The sequence below is a fragment of the Lynx rufus genome, unplaced genomic scaffold, assembly GCF_022079265.1.
Source record: "Lynx rufus isolate CCGP_SWC_20201006 ecotype Redwood Valley unplaced genomic scaffold, mLynRuf1.p SCAF_2, whole genome shotgun sequence".
In the NCBI taxonomy this organism is placed as follows: domain Eukaryota; kingdom Metazoa; phylum Chordata; class Mammalia; order Carnivora; family Felidae; genus Lynx; species Lynx rufus.
This window is the reverse complement of record NW_025814834.1, coordinates 4,489,624-4,509,065: the sequence shown is the minus strand read 5'-3', so window position 1 is coordinate 4,509,065 and position 19,442 is coordinate 4,489,624. Positions and strand designations below refer to the sequence as shown.

At 46.8% G+C, this 19,442-nt stretch overlaps 1 protein-coding gene across 1 annotated transcript in view; it reads right to left on the bottom strand.

The window, feature by feature from the left end:
* Nucleotides 1-19,002, bottom strand: part of ASB18 (ankyrin repeat and SOCS box containing 18) — a 61,722-nt gene extending 42,720 nt beyond the window's left edge. Inside the window, exons 1-3 of the mRNA XM_047085303.1 lie at nucleotides 18,942-19,002; nucleotides 16,219-16,401; nucleotides 11,899-11,925 (exon numbers count right to left, since the gene is read on the bottom strand). Coding sequence (XP_046941259.1) covers nucleotides 11,899-11,925; nucleotides 16,219-16,401; nucleotides 18,942-19,002 — 271 coding nt within the window. The remainder of the gene's footprint in view (nucleotides 1-11,898; nucleotides 11,926-16,218; nucleotides 16,402-18,941) is intronic.
* Nucleotides 19,003-19,442: the final 440 nt, after the last annotated feature.

The following is a 19,442-nucleotide window of genomic DNA, read 5'->3' as shown; positions in this document are numbered from 1 at the left end:
ACCCCTTATTGGATGTGTCATTTGCAAATACCTTCTTCCATTCAGCATGTTGCCCTTTGTTGATGCTTTCTTTTGCTCAGCAGAAGATTTTTATTTTGGTGTAATCCCAGTAGTTTAATTTTGCTTTTGTTTCCCTTGCCAAAGGACACATATCTAGAAAAATGTTGCCATGATTGATATCAAAGAAATTACTGCCTATGTCTTCTTCTAGGAATTTTATGGTTTCAGGCCTCACATTTAAGTCTTTAATTCATTCTGAGTTTATTTTTGTGTTTCGTATAAGAAAGTGGTGCAGTTTCATTGTTTTGCATGTAGCTGCCCAGTTTTCCCAATACCATTTGTTAGAGACTGTCTTTTTCTCATTGGATGTTTTTGCCTCCTTTGTGGAAGATTAATACTCCGTATAAGCATGGGTTTATTTCTGGACTCTGTATTCAGTTCCATCGATCTATGTGTCTGTTTTTGTGTCACTACCATACTGCTTTGATTACTACAATTTTCTAGTATATCTTGAAATCTGGGAGTGTGATATCTCCACTCTAGCTTTGTTCTGTTTCTTTTTTTTTTAATTTAATTTAATTAAAAGTTTTTTTTTTAATGTTTATTTATTTTTGACAGAGAGAGAGACAGAGCATGAGTGGGGCAGGGACACAGAGAGAGGGAGACACAGAACCCGAAGCAGGCTCCAGGCTCTGAGCTGTCAGCACAAAGCCCGACACGGGGCTCAAACTCACAGACCGTGAGATCATGACCTGAGCCGAAGTTGGCTGCTCAACCGACTGAGCCACCCATGCACCCCGCCTTGTTCTTTTTCAAGACTTGCTTGGCTATTTAGGGTTTGTGTGTGTGTGTGTGTGTGTGTGTGTGTGTGTGTGATTCTCTGTACATTTTAGGATTATTTGTTCTAGTTCTGTAAAAAAAATGTTGTTGGTATAGGGATTGCATTAAATCTGTAGACCGCTTTGGGTGGTGTGGACATTTCAGCTGCACTAGTTCTTCCAGTCCATGAGAATGGATCCGTGAGGGCTCCTTAAAACCTCATTTCACATGTTTTAAAGTTTACTTCCCTTGTATCCAGCAGCAGCAGCAGCAGCAAAGACAGAATCAATGTCATCAGTGGAGCAGCAGCGATTTTTTTCCAGGGTCCCCTCTGTGCCTAAAACTCTGCTGGGTGCTATAGACAGTGCAGTGGTAAGGAATATATAGACCATGTTTGCAAGGAATGGAGAGCTTCCATTGGACACAAGAGGCACGTGCATGCAGAAAATGATGAAAGGTGACACTACGCGACCATTTCCCTTATCAACTACACACTGGAATAAAGCCACTCTCCCCACTTCATCTACCTACCATGACGTTGCTCTGTCAGTTTCAGTAGCAATATTAATTCTTCAGATTTTTCATTTCTCTAAGCTTAGTCATGTTGCCATGTTATTTTTCTCAGACTGATTGTGATTAGTTCATTTCTAAAAGACTTATTCATATACAACTATAATATGACCCAACTTGTACTTCACTTTAAACTGAAGAATTCCTTTGTTCCTGATATATTTTGTCATGGGTTATTTTTAAAGGGATGGGAAAACTGGAGGTGAGTGCAGGGATAAGAGCCATTCTGGCCCGTATCCTATGCTAAATTTAGCTTTCCATGCGTTATATTTGTCAACAGTGCCCTAAATATCCAAGCTTGATTTCAGTGGCTAGGGAGTAGTAGTCCAGAAACAGACGTGGTTCTTTATGAGAGCTTCAAAAATAGCTCATGGGAGACAGCATTGGTTTTACAAGTAGGACATGTAGATTGTTTCAGGAGAATTCCAGAGGTGCCTTAAAAAAACAATAGCCATATGTGTGATTATGACATTGAAAAACAAAATAGGACAAAGTAAGCAAAAGACCCCACTGATACCTGTAAACAAATTCATTCGTTCATCTATTCATTCAATAAACATTTGTGGAATATTATGCTCTATGGCGTGTCGTTCAGTTTTGGGGATACAGAGACAAAAAATACAATAACCCTGCCCCCGAGAACCACACAGGAAAAAGCAGTGACCACAAGACCCCAACCCACAGGAGTGCTTTAGTCTCTCCTTCCCACTAGCTGAACAATGTCCTTTAGTTACAGGTGAACAGCACTTTTCCTGACCCAACGTTGGGCTCCTTCTTGCTCACTGTAGTTCTGTCCATCCATACCTTGCCTGGGTCAGGCCATTTTAATTTCATTTTCGTTGTCTTCGCCCTACTCAGCTTAATCAAGCATGGGCTTGCGAAGATGCCACTCAAACCTTACCTCCTCTGCCTGTTTCAGTCCAGATGAAAAACTCAGCTTCTTCTAAGAATGACTTTGTGTATGATGTTGCTGAGCAAGTATCGAAATCCTGGAGGAATTGTGGTACAACAGAAGGACCAGAAAGACCAGAGTTTTAGTTTTCAAATAAGTAAAGGATTTGATTTTCCAGAGTCTGAATTGACATCAGTGTTGGGCAAGATCTCTAAAGATGAAAAAGACGGTTTGGGTACATTTAGAAAAGGGAGTGGGGGTACTTGGAACTCTGTGGGTCACTAGGAACAAGTCAGGTTGGATAAAATCATTTTCCTTGGTGACATGGTTATTTCATTAATATGTAGAGGGCACATCGGCATGGGTCATGTTTCAACCTGCCGTGGAAGTTTTCCTGAAAACCTTTTAGAAGAGGTGGACAAAATGTGGGTCTTCTTTTAGGAAAGTCCTGCTAAAAACTCCAGCTGGAGAAGTAATACACTGCCTTCAGAGCAGTGGTTCCAGTCTTGACTGTAAAATGGAACCACCTGGAAAGCATTAAAAAGATGTGGATGCCTGGATCCCTTCCTGAGAGACTCTGGTGTCAGGGGTTGGGGGTGCAGCCTGGAAATCAGGTCTGTCTGTTAGACCTGCCCACCCTCACCCCACAGGTGCTTCCAATGTGCAGCCAAGGTTTTCAGTCTGATCCTGTACAATACATGCTTATGGATGATTTGGGTGAACATTCAGGAGGGTGCATTTCATAGTGTTGGGTGACATGCAGCCTGATGTAATCACAATTCCAAAAGATCTCAACAGGCCAGAGCAATGGGCCTGATTCAATCGGTGCCGCACGGCAACATTAAAACCCCAGGCACATAGGATCCTGTTGTCCTTGTGGGTCAAGTGGCTGAGACTGCCGCACACCCTTGGGGGCTCCTGTTTGTGGCACTAGAGGGTGCTTTTTCTTGTTTTTAAGGCCAGAGGTTAGTGGTGCTGTTGTCGATGTTTGTACCCAAATTTAGGCGACATAAATGCAGCAAATATTTGACATTATTTTAAACCATTCAGAGCCTCTCGGTGCAGAGTACCTTGTGTCGGTCAGGTGTCAGGTTGAGTTTCCTTCTTCCTTGAGACCGTGGGCTTTGTAGGACCTGGACTCCTCCCCTGGAACCCTGGGGGGTGGGAACCTGTGCTTTCTTGACCTCTCTGTTTGCTCAGACTGTATATGGTGTCCTGCCCCCATATTGGGGCATAAAATTTGCTCCTGAATTATTATTTTTTTGGTTGGTTTGTTTGCCATCCCACTAACAGCATCACATAGTGAGATTGGCAACTATCCTGAAGATATGAAGTGTCCATCACCACGTGCACAATCTTACCCCACCTCTCTCCTCTGTCTCCATTTCTTCTGTCTCTGGCACAGCCACTGAAGTCCCCCACCTGCCCCCTTCACTGTGGCTCCACCCATTCTCAGGCCCTGTGGTTTCAGCTTCTACTCCAGGGACCTGGTCCAGGAAATTCTTCTGAACAAATATGGAGCCCTTCTTGAAAGAGAGGGATTCTGATGAAAATAACTTTCGCCAAATCGGTGTACTTACCAGTTTCCAGAAGAACTGTCAAACTTCACTTGTATCTGTGGACCATTTCAGAGAACTAAGCAAATTTAATTGTGGTGGACTTTTATTGCATATGGTGGAGAAAACTTGGGAAAAGAAGGACAAAAATCCAAATAGGAGTGGATACCCAGCTTCTATCTCAATGACTCAGTGAATGGACCAAATCTCTCTAACAACTATCCAGGTAGTCAACTGGATTTGAATATAATTTTGCACAGAATATTTTCTGGGACTTAAATTATAAATGTAAAATTTTGTCCATAGAAGACACAAAAACTGGCTCTCTATATAGAGTCTTGACGTGTAGATAGCAATGAGAGGGAGTTTTTGCCTCAGGATCACATGAGCTGAAGAAGTGAAATCCACCTTGAAATTATAATGAGATATACATATGGTAGTGCTTGAATGAATGGTAATTATTATTTTCAAGTAACATCAGGATCTTTGCATCCTGCCATTGAATTGATGAAGGATCTTTTCTTCAGAAGTGTCTGAGGATGAGCCCTGCTGGTACTCGGTGGAAGAATCTGGCTGAGCCTGAAATGTGGGTTTCATTACAGGGTCAGGCGGTCAGGCTGTTTTTCCAAGACAGCGACTTTCCATGTGTTCAGGCCCCAGGGTAGAGTTTCCCAGGCTGCAAGATACCCTGCCATTTCCTCATGTTCCTGGAGAGACCCAAATGTGTAGATTCTTTCCTGGGCCATTGGGCAAATGTCTGCTTCCTTCTGAGGTCAAGTGTCCAAATAAATGGGCAAGCTAGGGCAGCAAGTAATTTCCCATGTGGCCATCGTGGGATTCTGAGCACTCTCTCAAATATGCCAATGTATATTGTTAGCCTGGTCAATTTCATACTTCCTACATGAGTTGTTTCTATAAATGGCCACGTACTAAATCCGATCAGACCCTAGGATACTCACATTTACTACTGCTTGGCCAATAGCTAAGGTCTTTCTCTCGCTGTAAATCATTTTTATCTTGTTTTGGTCCTCACTCTCTCCATTTAATTTTAAAGGCCACTCCTCCTTCATCCCCACTCCCTGTAGCTTTTTCAAATAAAAAAAAAAGTTTTTAGAATAATAAGCTGGGCGGGTGTGTATGACTCTGCTTCTAAGAGCACATTCACCCATCTACCAGAGTTCGTCACACAGACGTTAATATAAAAAATGTTAACATACCTCAACCTTTTCTCTGAATAACAATGTTAGCACAGCACACCTCATTTAACAAAACATTAAAACATCTTACTTCTTCAGATCAAGTGTATCTATTAATAATGACTTAAATTGTCTGTACTGATTTCACATTATTAAGAAATCTCATTCTCATCCTGTGGAAGCACACAATATGGTGGTGGGGGGAACACCCCGCTAACCTATTTTCCTGACATTGCTACCCAACGTGGATCGTGCAAAACAACAAAGTCGCTTCTCATTAGGAATGCGATCTCATCCAAAGGTCAAGTGCTGCTTTCATCCATAGCCCAGGAGGGCTTTTTTTGGAAGCTCAGAAACAAAGGTGCCCTTGAGTGGGGCATACCCACTGTGGAACAGAGCAGCTAGATCCTTGGCATGCACAACCACAAGTAAATAGCCCTGGAAGGACGTTTATAGACTCTCGGGACGTTGCTGGAAAGCATATTATCGAAGCTTTCCCTGATAAAGGTGACTAAGTTTCTTTATGACTGTCATGGGGATTTAATTACATGATAAAATAGCAGCTCCTGCCTCTTGAGACAAATTGCATGTTAAGACTGATTGTTTTTTATGAACCTCACACAGGGAGCAAGATACTTCTCTCTTGAAGTTGCTTTGATCTGCTCGTTATGTCCTGTCACCCTTCATATCCCTTCTAGAAACGAGGACTTTACTGATCCTGCAGTTGTGGAGGGAGGGCTCCTGGTGAGCTCACGTGGGTGCTTTGCAGCCCTGCGTGGAGCAGAGCAGGGCCAGTTTTGTCTGATGGTTTAAAGTTGGCTTTACTTATTTTTCTGTTGGTGAGAAATGAGAACTTTGGGCTTCCAACAGAAAGATGGGGGAAAAGACGTTATCAGAAATGTAAAGGACTATTAAAAACGTACGCAACATACACTTTTATTAATTTCAAAGCAAGTTAAAATAACAAGATTTTTAAAACGATAGATTTTGGAGAAGTTTGGTGAATCCGATGCTTCCTCATTTACAGGTGGAAAGATGCGCTTCTGTACAATTTGGAAATATTCTACGGAGGCAAAGAGTAGAAGTCCTTGCCTCTGGGAAGTGTTGTGCTTGGTGGGAGAGACAGGTGAGACAACCAGCAACTAGTGAGTGGGACGAGATCACTGCTAGAGGCACAGGTCCGATGGGGAGAATGCATCACGCAGAGCATTAGAGTGACAGGAAGTAGGGATGGAAGGGGCTGGCTCCACAGGTGGCATCGGAGCAAAGCACAGAGGTTGTTGAGGGACCAGGATGACTCATGTCCCCTGGAGGGTGTCTCTTTCCTTCCCTTGACCTCTGGTGGGGGTGAGGAGCTGTACCCTATTATTTTTGGCTGAACCAGAGCCAAGGTGTAGCCTCAGGACTGTGTTAGATAGGGCCGTGGGTATAACCTGGAAGGGAGGGCCAGGCAAGAGAGGCATGTGGGTAGGAAAGGGGCCTAAGGGTTGGAGCTGAGGTAAGTGGCAGGGACGAGACCTTTGGTGGACATAGAGATGGGTTGCCCAGACCCCACTGTGAGGGAGGACTTGTCGCCCCAGATGGCAACCAACTCCTTCAGGGTTTGCCTCAGCTGCAGAGAGCCGCCTCATCCCAAAATACATCTCCCGAGGCTGCCAGATCCCAAGATCCGTCAGGTGTGGGGAGAGGTCCTGCCATCTTGACCCAGTGTGGGAAAACTGGGAGAGGGTCTCAGCTCTAGAGCTCCCCTAGGGCTGGCCATGCATGGCACTGTGGGGCCTGTGTCACAGATTGGCTTCCCCTCTGCCAGTCTGATATTCTTTCTCTCTTCACAGGGGTTCATGCCCAGCAGACATCCTGTGAGGCCAACTCTACTCAGTGTCAGACTGTGAGCCCCTGAGGCTCCTGGGCCACCAAGAAAGATGAGTAGATGTGTTGTCAGAGCAGGATAGGACAGGAGAGCAGAGACATGGCCTGCCCAAGAGCCAAGAAGGGTATGAGGGATTGATGGTGTCATTGGGGTGTGGTTTGGACCAGAGTTTCTCAAACACCTTAAGGTGAAGGACTGGGGATTTTTGTTTGTTTGTTTCAATTTGCCATGGACTGAGTCTTTGTAAAGACACAATTAAAATTAATTACAAGAAAAAAATACAATGGGAAAAAAGCCCAGTAATCACACACTGTTGCATTCATTGTCAAGTTGCTGTCAAAGTTTTTAAAAGCTAACTGTCAATTTCTATGGCAAACACTTGGCAGACCATCACCTGCCTCCCACCTCGCTCTGAGTAGTGCTGTTAGCTGTTATCTATCACTCACTGGAGTACAAGGTGGATAAAAGGATGCTGGGAGAAGAGGCAGGGTAAGTTAGCTCATGGCACATCTTTCAGGCCCTTGAGCACATGCTATACAATTTGAACCGGAAGCTGTTCGACGGGGATCATCAGACTTTTTCTGTAAAGTGCCAGATAATAAATATCGTAGCTTTTGTGGGTCTTTGTGGCATCGACTCCGCTCTGCCTTGATAGCGTGAAAATCGTCATTGACGATATGTAAATGAATGAGCTCGGCCGTGTTCCAATAAAACTATACTTACAAAAACAGGCAGCCAGCCCTCAGGCTCTAGTTTGCTGACTTTTGGGGTAGAAGTAGGGAGCCACTGCAGGTTTAGAGGAAGGGGAGAGACGTGCACCTCTGAATAGGAAACTGTCATTGCATCCTTTTCTCTGTGTGCCTTGCCAGCTCTCACTCCAGTGAACCTGCTCTTTACTCTCAAGGCAACCTTGACTCAGCAAAAGTCAGTGGAGCAGGCAGGTTCCCGGGCACACAGTTGATTTATTTCCTTACCTACATCCTGCTTCTGGTTTGCTGAACTTTTGAATCTGTAAACTTATGTCTTTCATCAAATTTGGGACCTGTTTGGTAACTATTTCTCTAAATATTTTTTTTCTGGCAAACACTTGGCAGACCACTGCCTGCCTGCCACGGTGCTCTGAGTAGTGCTTTTTGCTTCACTGTCTTCCTTCCTTCTTTCTTTCTTGGACTCCAGTTGGATATGTGAGTCCTTCTAAATTGCCCCCGTTCTTTTTATTTTTTACCATTTTGCTTTCTGTTCTTCAAATCGGATACTTTCTATTGATCTATTTTCTGATTGATGGACTTTCTTCAGTCATCTTGGATCTACTGTGAAGTCCATTGTTGACTAGAACAAGGCCAACTCTAGCTTCAAGGGAGGTGGGAACATCGTATTGCCTCAGGGACTCAGTTAGTAAAGAAGGAGGCACCTTCTTGGGACCGGTCTCTTCACCTCCATCTTTCTTATGTAAAAGAGTTTTTGTTTTGTTTTTCAAATTAGAGGATCTCCTTCCGTTGCTGGCTGCATCCCCACTGCCTTTCTGGATAAGTGTAAACACCTCTGTTTAGGATTTGTGACCTCACACAATACTATCAGCCTACTTGCCTGGAGTCCCTCCCTCTGCTCTGGTATACACACTCTCATTTTTAGATGGGTCCCTCTTCCTTGCACAAGGCGGCATGCCCCCCGTATGCACCATGTTGAGCAAACTGTCTTTATTTTGATTGCCTTCCTTTCAATCACAGCCTGGTAGGAACATGTTCATCTATCAAGGGCCAACCCCAGAGGATTTTAGTGTCCTCCATATGCTATTTGGTCTGTTAATGTGACGTGCCTACTGTGTGCCAGGATCTGGCATCTAGGACAAACCCAGTCCAGGTTCATACCCAGTTGCTGAATTTGGTATTAGAAGATGAAGGACGATAGGACTGGGAAGTAGAACCAGGCTACAGTTGCCACTTCCAACGAGTGCCTTAGGGTGATTTTTCCTGAGCAGAGCACACCATTGCAGGAAACATCATCATGCTGGGAAGGAGAAAAGCCTCTTCGCTCTCGTCCTCATTCCCTTTTTGTTCTTTCGAAACTCTCCGGTGTGCTTGGGAGTGATGCTAATAGAACTATGTCATCAGCATACATTATTTCCTTATTAGCCTGTTTCTCAATTTTGATTCTGAAAATATCCTGATTTAGCCTAATTGCAATTTCACCGTGTTCCACAGGCAGTGACAATTCATACTGGGGGAGGGGGGCAGTTGAGACATGACCCTGTAGGATTTTTCTCCCTGCCCCGTCTGCTCTGAAGCTGGACCATTAGCTCTAAGACATGCATCTCATCTCATAGTGATTCGACCTGCTTCTGGGAAAGAAAAGAGCCTCGGGTGTGTATCTGGTTGAAAGCAAATAAATATCTTTATTCTGGGTGGTGGGAGATATTTTTCTGTATCTGAAGCAAAGGCTGATGCTGGAGCCATTTCATTCCTAAATAATTTAACTATATTCAAAGATAATCCGATGTTATTGTAGGAAAGTGTATTTCTAATAAATTCCACTTGATCTGGGTGAATCAATTCAGGCAGCACATAATTGAGTCTGTTAGCAAGGACTTTAGCAAGAATTTTGCAATCAGTGTTAATTAAGAAGATGGGACAATAATTTGTGCATAATTCCGGATCTTTCCCTGGCTTGTGAATCAAAGTAATAAGAGCAGTGCTCCGGCTGGTGGTGGGATAGTGTCATTAGGTGCTGATTTATAAGTACTTAGAAAGGTTTAATTTCATTTTGCTTCGAGCAGGGTCTCCCTGCCCCCACATTCTCTGCTCAGGGTGTGCAGCCGAGATGGCGGAATGCTTTCGTCCCTATCCTTCCCTGTCACTGCTGACCTCCTGCTTCTCATTTCTTTTTTTCTTCTGCAGCCGAGCCCCCCACTCATTCATCCATGTTTTTTCTTAATGCTCTTATTTGCATTATTTGAAGCCAGGGACTCCATGCTATTGATGTGTGTGTGTGTGTGTGTGTGTGTGTGTGTGTATGTGTGTGTGGAAGGTAAAGTCAAAGGGTTGTAAACAGCTTCAGTGGGGAAATTTTTTCATGGATCTTCCTGCAAAATGTGTCTGGTGGGGGGGAGGCATCAACAGCCCTTGACTAAAAGTCAGGAAACATCCTGGTTTACACACTGAGGCTAACTGGCTATTGACCAAAGAACAAATGTGAGCCTCGGTGTCCCCATCTGTAAAATGCAGCTATAGCACGAACTACAGGCATCAAGAAGGACCAGGAAGAGCATTAGATTCACACTTTCTACAAGTTGGGGGACCCCAGGGATGAAATTCAATTTCTTAGAGTCTCGTTTCCCTCAGTGGGGTAAGTGGGAAAGACCAGCCCTTGGGAAATACATACCTCATGAAGGTCCTCATTATCTGTGATTCCTCTCTCTGTGCCTCCACTTAGGTCCGGTTCCATTTGTAACATGTTCTGGTTTGGGAACGTATTCTCTCTAACAGTTAGAAAAAGATAGGCTCTATTCCAGCTCGCTGCTTATTTGGTGCATTCAAGTTCATAAACCAGTCTCCCACCAGTCTTCCAGGAGATCCCTTCCCTCCCCGGTCAGCGTGGAGTGAGTCATCCCTTTGAAGGCAGGGCCTGGTCTGCACAGGCCTCGGTTAGGACGCACCACACTTCGAAGGCAATGGAGTGTTAATCTCCTCCAGAAGCACAGGTCATTGCTCTGGAAACCTTGGTTAGCCCAACTTATAAAGACTCTAAGAGATGGCCTGACCAATCCCATTGTTTTTTTAAATGACGATATTAAGGGGCACCTGGGTGGCTCAGTCAGTTAAGGATCTGACTCTTGATTTTGACTCAGGTCATGACCTCACAGCTTGTGGGTTCGGGCCCCTCGTCAGGCTCTGTGCTGACAGCGCAGAGCCTGCTCGGGATTCTCTTCCTCCCTCTCTCTCTCCCCCTCTCCCGTGCTCTCCGTCTCTCAATATAAATAAATAAACTAAAAAAAAATGAGCATATTAAGCTTCATAGAGATGGATCGACAAGTTCAAGATCACACGAGCAGTGGTGGAGCAAGGCAAGAGCCCGGGTCACCTCAGTGTTAGTCTCTTGCCGTTCCCAACATCATGTCTCAGGGCCCCCAGTCGTGTGCATGTTCCTGTCATTAGTTTGAATATGACTCCTATAAGGGAGGGGCTGTGCTCATTTACCAGACATGTGGCCATTCGGTTTGCCCCGGGTGACATCCTCCTCCACGCACAGGGAAGGAGCGGTGGATGTGGCCCTCATGTGATGGCAGACTCAGTGTCAAGCCTGCCGGGGGTGCTGGTTGGATGAGAGGTTGAATTCCCCAAACAGACCCCACCTTGACGTGTATGCACATGCCTAGCACACGTTCCCCACACTCATTCCCCACCTATACATGCTGCTGGGCGCGATCTCTTAATAAACACCCAATTAGTATTTCTTTAACTTGCCTCCAGATGCTTAAATACCATTACCCCAAACACAACATAATGCCTCCAGTTTTCTGTTTCAATCAAGAATTCAAGTAGCATCTTGACTTGTATATAATATATCAGCAGCAAAATCATGGAATGCTGACATCCTTAATAATAGCAATTAGTAATCAGTTGTTTCTTAAGTAGTTTGATTACGCCAGTTACCAAATTGTACAGTTGATGCATTTGGGGGCAAGGAGGGTCTCGCCACCCCGCCCCCCAGCCAGTCTTTCTTCCTTCCCGTGTTCTCGGTGGTGAGGGAGCTCATAGGCATTGAAAAAATGCAAGGGTAGATAACACGACTGCCACTAATAGTAAACAGTAGAGACTTGCTTTTAGCAGAAAGTAGAATTAAATATTTCTTTGGGGGAAGACTAACCCCAATAGTATCTGTGGGAAAGCAGTCTGTGCCCGTCCAGCTTAATGTCAGCAAAGGAGCTCGGCCTGTCCTTGGTGGTGCCAGGCACGACACTCAAAATTTGGGCTCCTTCTCAGTGCAGGGACCTTGTACTAGGATCTGGATACCAAGTGTCAGACAAGGTTCTCACTCCTAAGGAGTTGCTTTGAAGTCTGAAATATTTGGGGTGTATAACAATTAGCCCAGCAAGGCCAGGGGTTTCAATAACTAATGGAGACTGAGGGCATTATGCCGTCGTGGAGCGATGGAGAGGCTGTGGGCCAGGTGAGCAGAGGTGGCCTTCCAGCGAAGGGTCTGGAAGGAAGGGGTGGCCTAGGGGAGCGGAGGAGGCCCTCACGTGGCTCAGAATTTGGGTGCAGCCCTGGTGGCATGCTTCCTTTTGGAGTGGGGCGGATGGCACAGATAAGGGAGCTGATTATGGGGGAGCTGTGTGCTCGGTCCTGTTTAGCTAATCAGGGGAGCAGGTGGCTATGTGAGGACACAGGTGCATTGTGTTCAGGGGGATCCCAGTTGATCATTCCCCTGCCTCTCTGCGGGCCGTGCGGGGAGGATCCATTCTGCACTTTGCCCCACGATCGGCCGGGGCTAAGCTCTTCAGTTCCCCCGATTTTTGTCCTTCTCAAGAGGGGACATGTACACCTGGGGAGACTTCTGAGAAAAAGCTGTACCCACCATTTTCTCAGCTGGTGTCTCTTAGTCCCCATGCGTTTATTGTGACAGACGTAGAGGCCTCAAAATAAATTATAATTATTTTTCTGTTCCATTTGGTGGAATAACAGGTTCACAGAGCCACAAACGTGGGGATTTCACCGACAGCTACAAGGTCCTGGCATGTTCATACTGACAAGCAGAGAACAATGATTACTTTTTCTTAGTTTTGCCAATTGTCGTCTTGGAACGATGCTCAAAAACCTGCCAACCAAGGTTGTCCTTGGGGTGGAAAGTTTCCCCATCTTCCTCAGATGCTTTGGCCCAGCATGCTTCATGGTTCCTGTGTCTCTGGGGCCTGGGTGGGCATTCCTGGCCCACCCCTGCTGGTTTCAGCCCTGTCTTCCGTTTTCTTCCTTCTCTCGAGGATTTACAATTTTCACAGTATTCATTCCTGGTATGGGCTGCATTTCGAGGTATTGCCATAGGTTCTGGCCACTCTTCAAGCATCCTAAACACCTGTATATTTGAATCCAAACAGTTCTCGTTCCCACCAAGGATGGTCCCCAAGGACTCACAGTTACCTGGAGAAAGAGCCCGATTGCTCCCGCGCTCAGCAAAAAGGAACCCGTGCACCATTTCAGGCTGTGACCATGAATCTTTGGGATCGTAGCCTCAGAGAAGCATGGAGATGGCCGGGACCTCAACGCAGCTCCAAGCTGGCATTTCCCAAAAAGCGTCTACAAACTACCGATTTCCCTAGTGGCAAAACCACACAGAGCTTTTCACATACCGTTGGGCCAATCCCTGAGCGTGTGATTCAACAAGGATCATCTCTCAAGCTCATTCCACCACGGACGTCTGTTTCGGAAGCCTTAATCCCATCTCATGTACTAGCTAATAAGTAAAGGCACCGGCCCAGAAAGGGAAAGCTACTTTCCTACGGTCACACAGCTTGTTGGTGGCAGAGCCCAAGCTTCCCTCTGGAGCGTCCCACCCCATGGCGGGAGCTTCTCCAGACTCCTGATAAGTACCCCGTGGAGAGGGCTTCGAGCCTGGGAGGCGGTCACACGTGTTACTTCTGTTTACATTCTCCACTCCCCACACTGCCAGGCACGCAGCACAGGCTCAGCACCTCATGACAATCAGGTCCCTCTGTTTTCGGTCTCGGTCGGTGACACTAGCTTCTACTTGTCACCAAGACCTACCCATGGACCCACCATGCAGTTCTCCTGTTTGTCATCTATCTTTGCGTTTATCCTGCTCTCTTGGTTTAGACTCTTGTAATCTGCCACCTGGAAACTGCCTTCAGTCACCTCTTAAGTAGGCTCACCTCCCCTTGCTTGTTTCCGTCAAACGCTGCTTTTACATCGTGTCCGGAGTGACACACGGAACACAGGCCTGAGCATGTTGCACTCTTTGCCCTCAGGTTCAAGGCCAGCCTGCCTTCCCTATAATAGAGTCACTGGTAGCAAGATGTGCCTTGGGGTCACACGCTGAATCATTCAGTGTGTGATCGTCTTGAAATGAAAACAGCCCGGAACTCACCCAAGTCCTTAAAACGTGTCACGAGCAACAGACTGTTCTTGCCCCTTTGAATGGTGCCGTTTGGTGGAGAGAAGTATATCCGTATATGGTATAGAATGGAGGGGGTTCATCGTGGGAAAGAATGACACTCGTCTAACGCAAATTTCATTGCTTTCAAGTGTTCAGCCAAGTCGGGGTGGGGAGGGGACAGTGAAAACTGTGCAGGGCAGTTAGTAATGTGAAAGGAATACTCTTTGAAACTGGGGATTGCGAATACACAGCTCCCCAAGCAGCTGGGATGGCTTGGGAAGGCGGATGTGGAAAGGGGGCACTTGCCTTTAAGCATGGCAGAAAACGGTGTGACCATCGGTGTAACAAAGGTAGGCAGGGTTCAGGGAGACCAAATAGAGGTGGCCACAGTCAAAGTGCGACCCCCCGTCCCCGGGAACTGAGCCTTTGGCATAAAGATGAAGCCAGATTATAGCAGAGATCTGGCAAGGAGGGGACGCCTGGGAGCAGGTACCCAGCCTTCCCTGTGCTTCTAGCACCTTCCATTAGCTGCGCCCAAGAGGAGTCAGAGAGCACGCGGCAGATGATGTGGTTCATAAGGTCAGCCTCGGGGCAGGTCGAGTGCAGGGCAGCTCTGAGGACAAATGCAAAACACAGAGCTCAAAGCTCCCGGACCCGAACAGCAGGTGGTGACCACAAGGTCCCCTCCCTGCACCCCAGGGCAGTCTCCTGCACCGGTGAGTGTAATGGGCGCTGGCTTGCTGAGGCTGCAGGACCTGTCTATGCAACGCTAAGGTCGGAGCAAAAGTGTGTTGTTCTTTGGACTCGTGGCTCCTGGGCCTCGCTCTGGCCCTGATCATGGCCTTAGATAGCAGGAAAACCAAGGAAAAGAGGACGTAGGAGATAGTTTCTCCCTAAAGCCCAAAGCAGCTTGCTCAAGTCTCCAGTGAGAGGCAGCACCGAAAGTACACGGCACCCATGTCACGAGGGAGTGGATGGGTGGTCACCGCCTCGCGTTCCAAAATGGATCTCCTTCTTCACCCCATGACAGCCCCACTGGCTGGCACCAATGTCCCACACATGCTCCCTTTCGGCATACCTCCTGCATGTGCGAGCATGTGTCTGTGCGGGCGTGTGTGCCCGTGGATGTGAGCACGTGCACAGGTACATGCGTGTGCAGGCACACGTGTGTGTTGGGAGCGACTCTGTCTAGTACGTGGAGAAAAGCCTGGTACACCTCGCAGGGGCCAAGTGCATGTGACAAGTTAGAACACAGCACCATGCAATTAGAGTAAATCTTGCATGAGGGAAAATACTCTCATGCGTAATACACAGAAGTTCCATGAAATGACGGAACAAAATACAAAGAAATGGGGAGAGTGAGCCCAAGGACCTGAATAGACAAGTCACGTGGGAAGGGGTCTACGAAGAAAGACAAAACCCTACGGATAAGACTTTGTCCTGAGCGGTAAAGAAAAGATAGGCAGGCGGGCTGTGGACGTGACAAGGGCACACTTGTGTTGGTGGCTTAAGGATAGATATTCGTCACCAGCAATGCTCAAGGTGCAGCGGGACACCCTCACCGGCAGGGGGAATAGACACCCTTTCAGGAAATACTTCGGTGATTTTTCTGTCCTTCTTCCAGTAATACCGCTCCCAAGAATTTATTTTAAGGATATACCCTGAATAAGAAAAAAGCCATCCGGAGGCTACTAAAGACGCCAGTTACAGCATTATTGACAGTAGTGAAAATGGAAACAAATATTCCCCTCTTGTAGGCATTTGGTTTAAGCATTTTGGGATTCATCACCTCAATAGGTGATCGAAATTCAGAAGGCTATGCAGTGCCATGGCAAATACTTTAGATATAGTAACTCAACAGAGCAGAAGGCAGTCACGCCTACCGTGTGGTCATAAGTTGGGGAAATTTACACATGCAAAGTCAGGGCAAAACTGAAAACAGGTGCCTTGTAAGCACGGGGGGTGCCATGGATTACTTTTCCTCTTTCTAAGTCCTTTGAATCGTGTGCTAATGGATGCACAGCAACACGCACAGATACGCACAGTGTGTGTGTATAAACAGGAACCAGGCGGCCAAGCACTGCTCATGTGCCTTTTTCAAGCCCAGCCCTCCCACGCGCTCAAGAGGCGGAGTTTAGTTTCAGATGCATTGTGGTTACCTACGAGCACAGGGTGGGGTGGGGGCGGCTGGGCCGAGGGGTCTTTCGTCCAGTTCTATCATGGCGTCCACATGCCTCACTTCAGCACAGACCAAGTGGCTCACTCTCTCCTCATCCCTGGCGTCCAGGGCAGACTTGAATCTCTTCACTAAACCTGAGTTGAGTGGGTAATCGGGAAGGCCATCAGGGCTGGACGAAGTCTGCGTATTGACCAGACTTCTCTTCTTCTCAACTGAGTCCAACGGTAACAGCTGTTCGCAGAGGACTGTGGGCATTGCTATAAATAGAACAAACTTGGCTCTGTTGCAGCTGCTGGGGAGGGCCACTGGCTGGCAGTCTCTTCCTTCACGGGGTGCTGGGAATCCGTCTTCCCTGAGGGCCTCAGTTAAGGGTTATTCTAGAGGTGGGGCAGTAGACTTGTTGGTAAGTGGGGGAAGAGGGAAAAGACACGCTATTTTATTTTATTTTTATTTCTTAATATAATTTACCGTCAAGTTGGCTAACATACAGTGTATACAGCGCGCTCTTGGTTTTGGGGTAGATTCCCGTGATTCATCGCTTACGTGCAATGCCCAGTGCTCATCCTGACAAGTGCAAAGGGATGCTATTTTAAAAGAGAGCTCTCGTAGGTCCTGTTGAACAGCGTCTTCTTTTAGCAGGAGTGAGATTCTGTCCTGAAACTGGTTGAAAGGAGAAGCGGTAGCGGGCGCTCCCCTTTCCTTCTTCCCTTGAACGTGGATATGATGTGTGGAGACGTGGCCGCCATCTTAACAGCCAGGGGGCAGTCATGAGACGAAGGACCCCCTGAGGGGAAGGGAACAGGAGGGAAAGAGATGGCTTCTCGATGACATTTCTGAACCTTTGCCTCAGCTCTGGGCCGCCAACCACCAGACTTTCTGTCTTGATTCCTTATGCGCTCTTCATGAGTGGCTTGCGGCTGAAAGCGTAGGTAGTGTGTTCTCTCTACCTTTAAAGTCACGGACATGTGCCGATAGTCTAAAGAGATGGGACAGAGGTGGCTCAGCCTGTAATAAAGACTGTGGATGAACCCCCTGAGCCTTCTGGTCTTTGGCAATTGAACTCTTGCCTTCCACGATAAAATCTCACTGTATGTTGAGTGAGCAGCTCAACCACGGAGCAGTGGCATCGTGGGCTGGGGTCCTCAATGAGCAAGGAGCCACGGCCACTCGAGGGACTGCCATCCAGGGGCAGAAAAAATGGACCCTGATGGAGACATCTTGGGATTCCCTGGCAATGGACTTTGCCCAGAAGTGAGATCTTCACTCAGCGGATCAGCCTTGGGTTCAGATGTCTGACCCAAGTCACAGAGAGTGTGGTTGGCCCCTGGCTCCTTCTTCAGCCCAAGAATTGTGGGTTTTTGAGAGAGACTTTTGAACCTGAATCTCCAAGCACAGATGCTTGGCAGCCTCAAACGCCTTACATTTAGAAAAAAAATTTAACACCAGGGCCGTTTGTGTTAACACAGAGTGAAGGAGGGTAGCGGCCAGAGAGAAATTACTGGAATTTGGGTGAGGCGATTTAAAGAAAAAAACCCGAGAATTATTAGAGATTGCTATCAAACTTCAAATCAGAAGGGAGGTAAAAATGAAGCACTCGTTAGGCAGATAATACGATGACAAAGCTCAAAATACGGCACTCTCCGATCTTAATTACCACGCTGTCTGCTGGGTGTTTAATCAGTAGCACATACACTATGCTAATTATTCGGGCTAATTTTGTTATAATGCAATTCTTTATCAACCCCGCCATGTATAAATTAGGAATTGAAATGTAACTAACACAAATTGTATTTAAGGCAACACGAATTTCTTTATTTCAGTGTGAACTCTTCGAATCTCGCTTTACCTCTCCTTTTTTGATTAGCCCATGTGGCCCACCCCCTCCACTGCCCACCCCGCCTCAGTGTCCCACAGCCTGACGTTATTTGAGGAGGAAGGAGCCCAGAACCAGTACTGGCCCCTTCACTTCTTGGAAATCTTATACGTGACTACCTCCTTCAGTGAGTGTCCTTGAAAGGTGCAGACTGTGTTTAAGCAATCAGTGGTAGACAGATCCTGGCTTTCTCTGAATCAGATAAAGGTCGCTCCGTTGTTCTAGTTTAATGTTTAAATAAGCATCAGAGGGCACCACAATTCACGTATTTTCAGTGATATACTGTATGTGACTCACGTCAGTTTGTTTGCAAATGTGTTTGGTTGGGAACTAGTAACACAGGTCGTCACAGAAAAGCACAAACATTATCTGGAGATTTCCACGTCGTGCGGGTTTGCATCCAAATGAGGTCAGGTGCAGAAGTTGGACGGTGCACAGCCCCCCTGGCATGCCTTCAGAGACCGCCAGCCGTAGAACTTGAAACAAAAAAAATCGGGTTTTGGTTTTGGCTTGGTTTGTAATTCTTTTGCAGCAAAATAACAATGCTTAATAAGTAAATGGATGCAGTTTGGGTCCCATTTGGTCTCAGCACCGTGTGAGGGTTGAACGTCAGCGAGACTAGGTTGCCAGGGGAGGGTCACGGTCTGGGAGAAACGTTGGGTCACAAGTACTCAGACCTCTTTGCGAACTCAGGGGAAGCGACAGGCACTGGGCATATCCAGAGGCATTCAAAGTGACCCTGACACGGATCCGCTTCTGAGACTGATTTCTTCTTTGAGCCTGAAATGCCCCCGCTATTTCCTGAAGTTCTAGAGAGCCGCTCCTCTGACATGCGTGTTCCCCACATTAGGTCCCCAGCGCCCTTGGTTCATACCTCACCTTTAAGTCCAGCTGTGGATGCTCCCAGCTCGGGGTTGCCCTGCGGCCCCCTCCAGGCCATGCTACCGTCTGTCTCCCATTCTGTTCTGTTCTCTCTCTGGTGCCTGCAGCCCGACTCCACGGTCTCCGGCAACGCAGATGCTTCTCCCTGCGGTCAGAAGCCTTTTAATTTGGCTGAAGTTTCCTCTATATCCCTTTCTAATGGGTTTTTCATAGCTTTTCGGGCTCGATGGTTTCAACCAGGACATTTGTGTGAATGTATTTACCGTGGTGTGGCGGGACTGGCTTGCCCATCAACCTACTGGGCCACGGGGAGCCACTTTGTAAAGTGGCATTGTTATGTGGTCTTTATGGGCAGCTCTTTGTGCAAGGGGAAAACAGAGGGCTCTTTCATTTCCTTTGTGTTTTCGAAGGCTTGAAACAACGCAATGGGATATGGGCACAAACGAGATGTGATGAAAGCCATTTACAACTTTTGCGAGGGTTTTTTTTTTTTTTTTT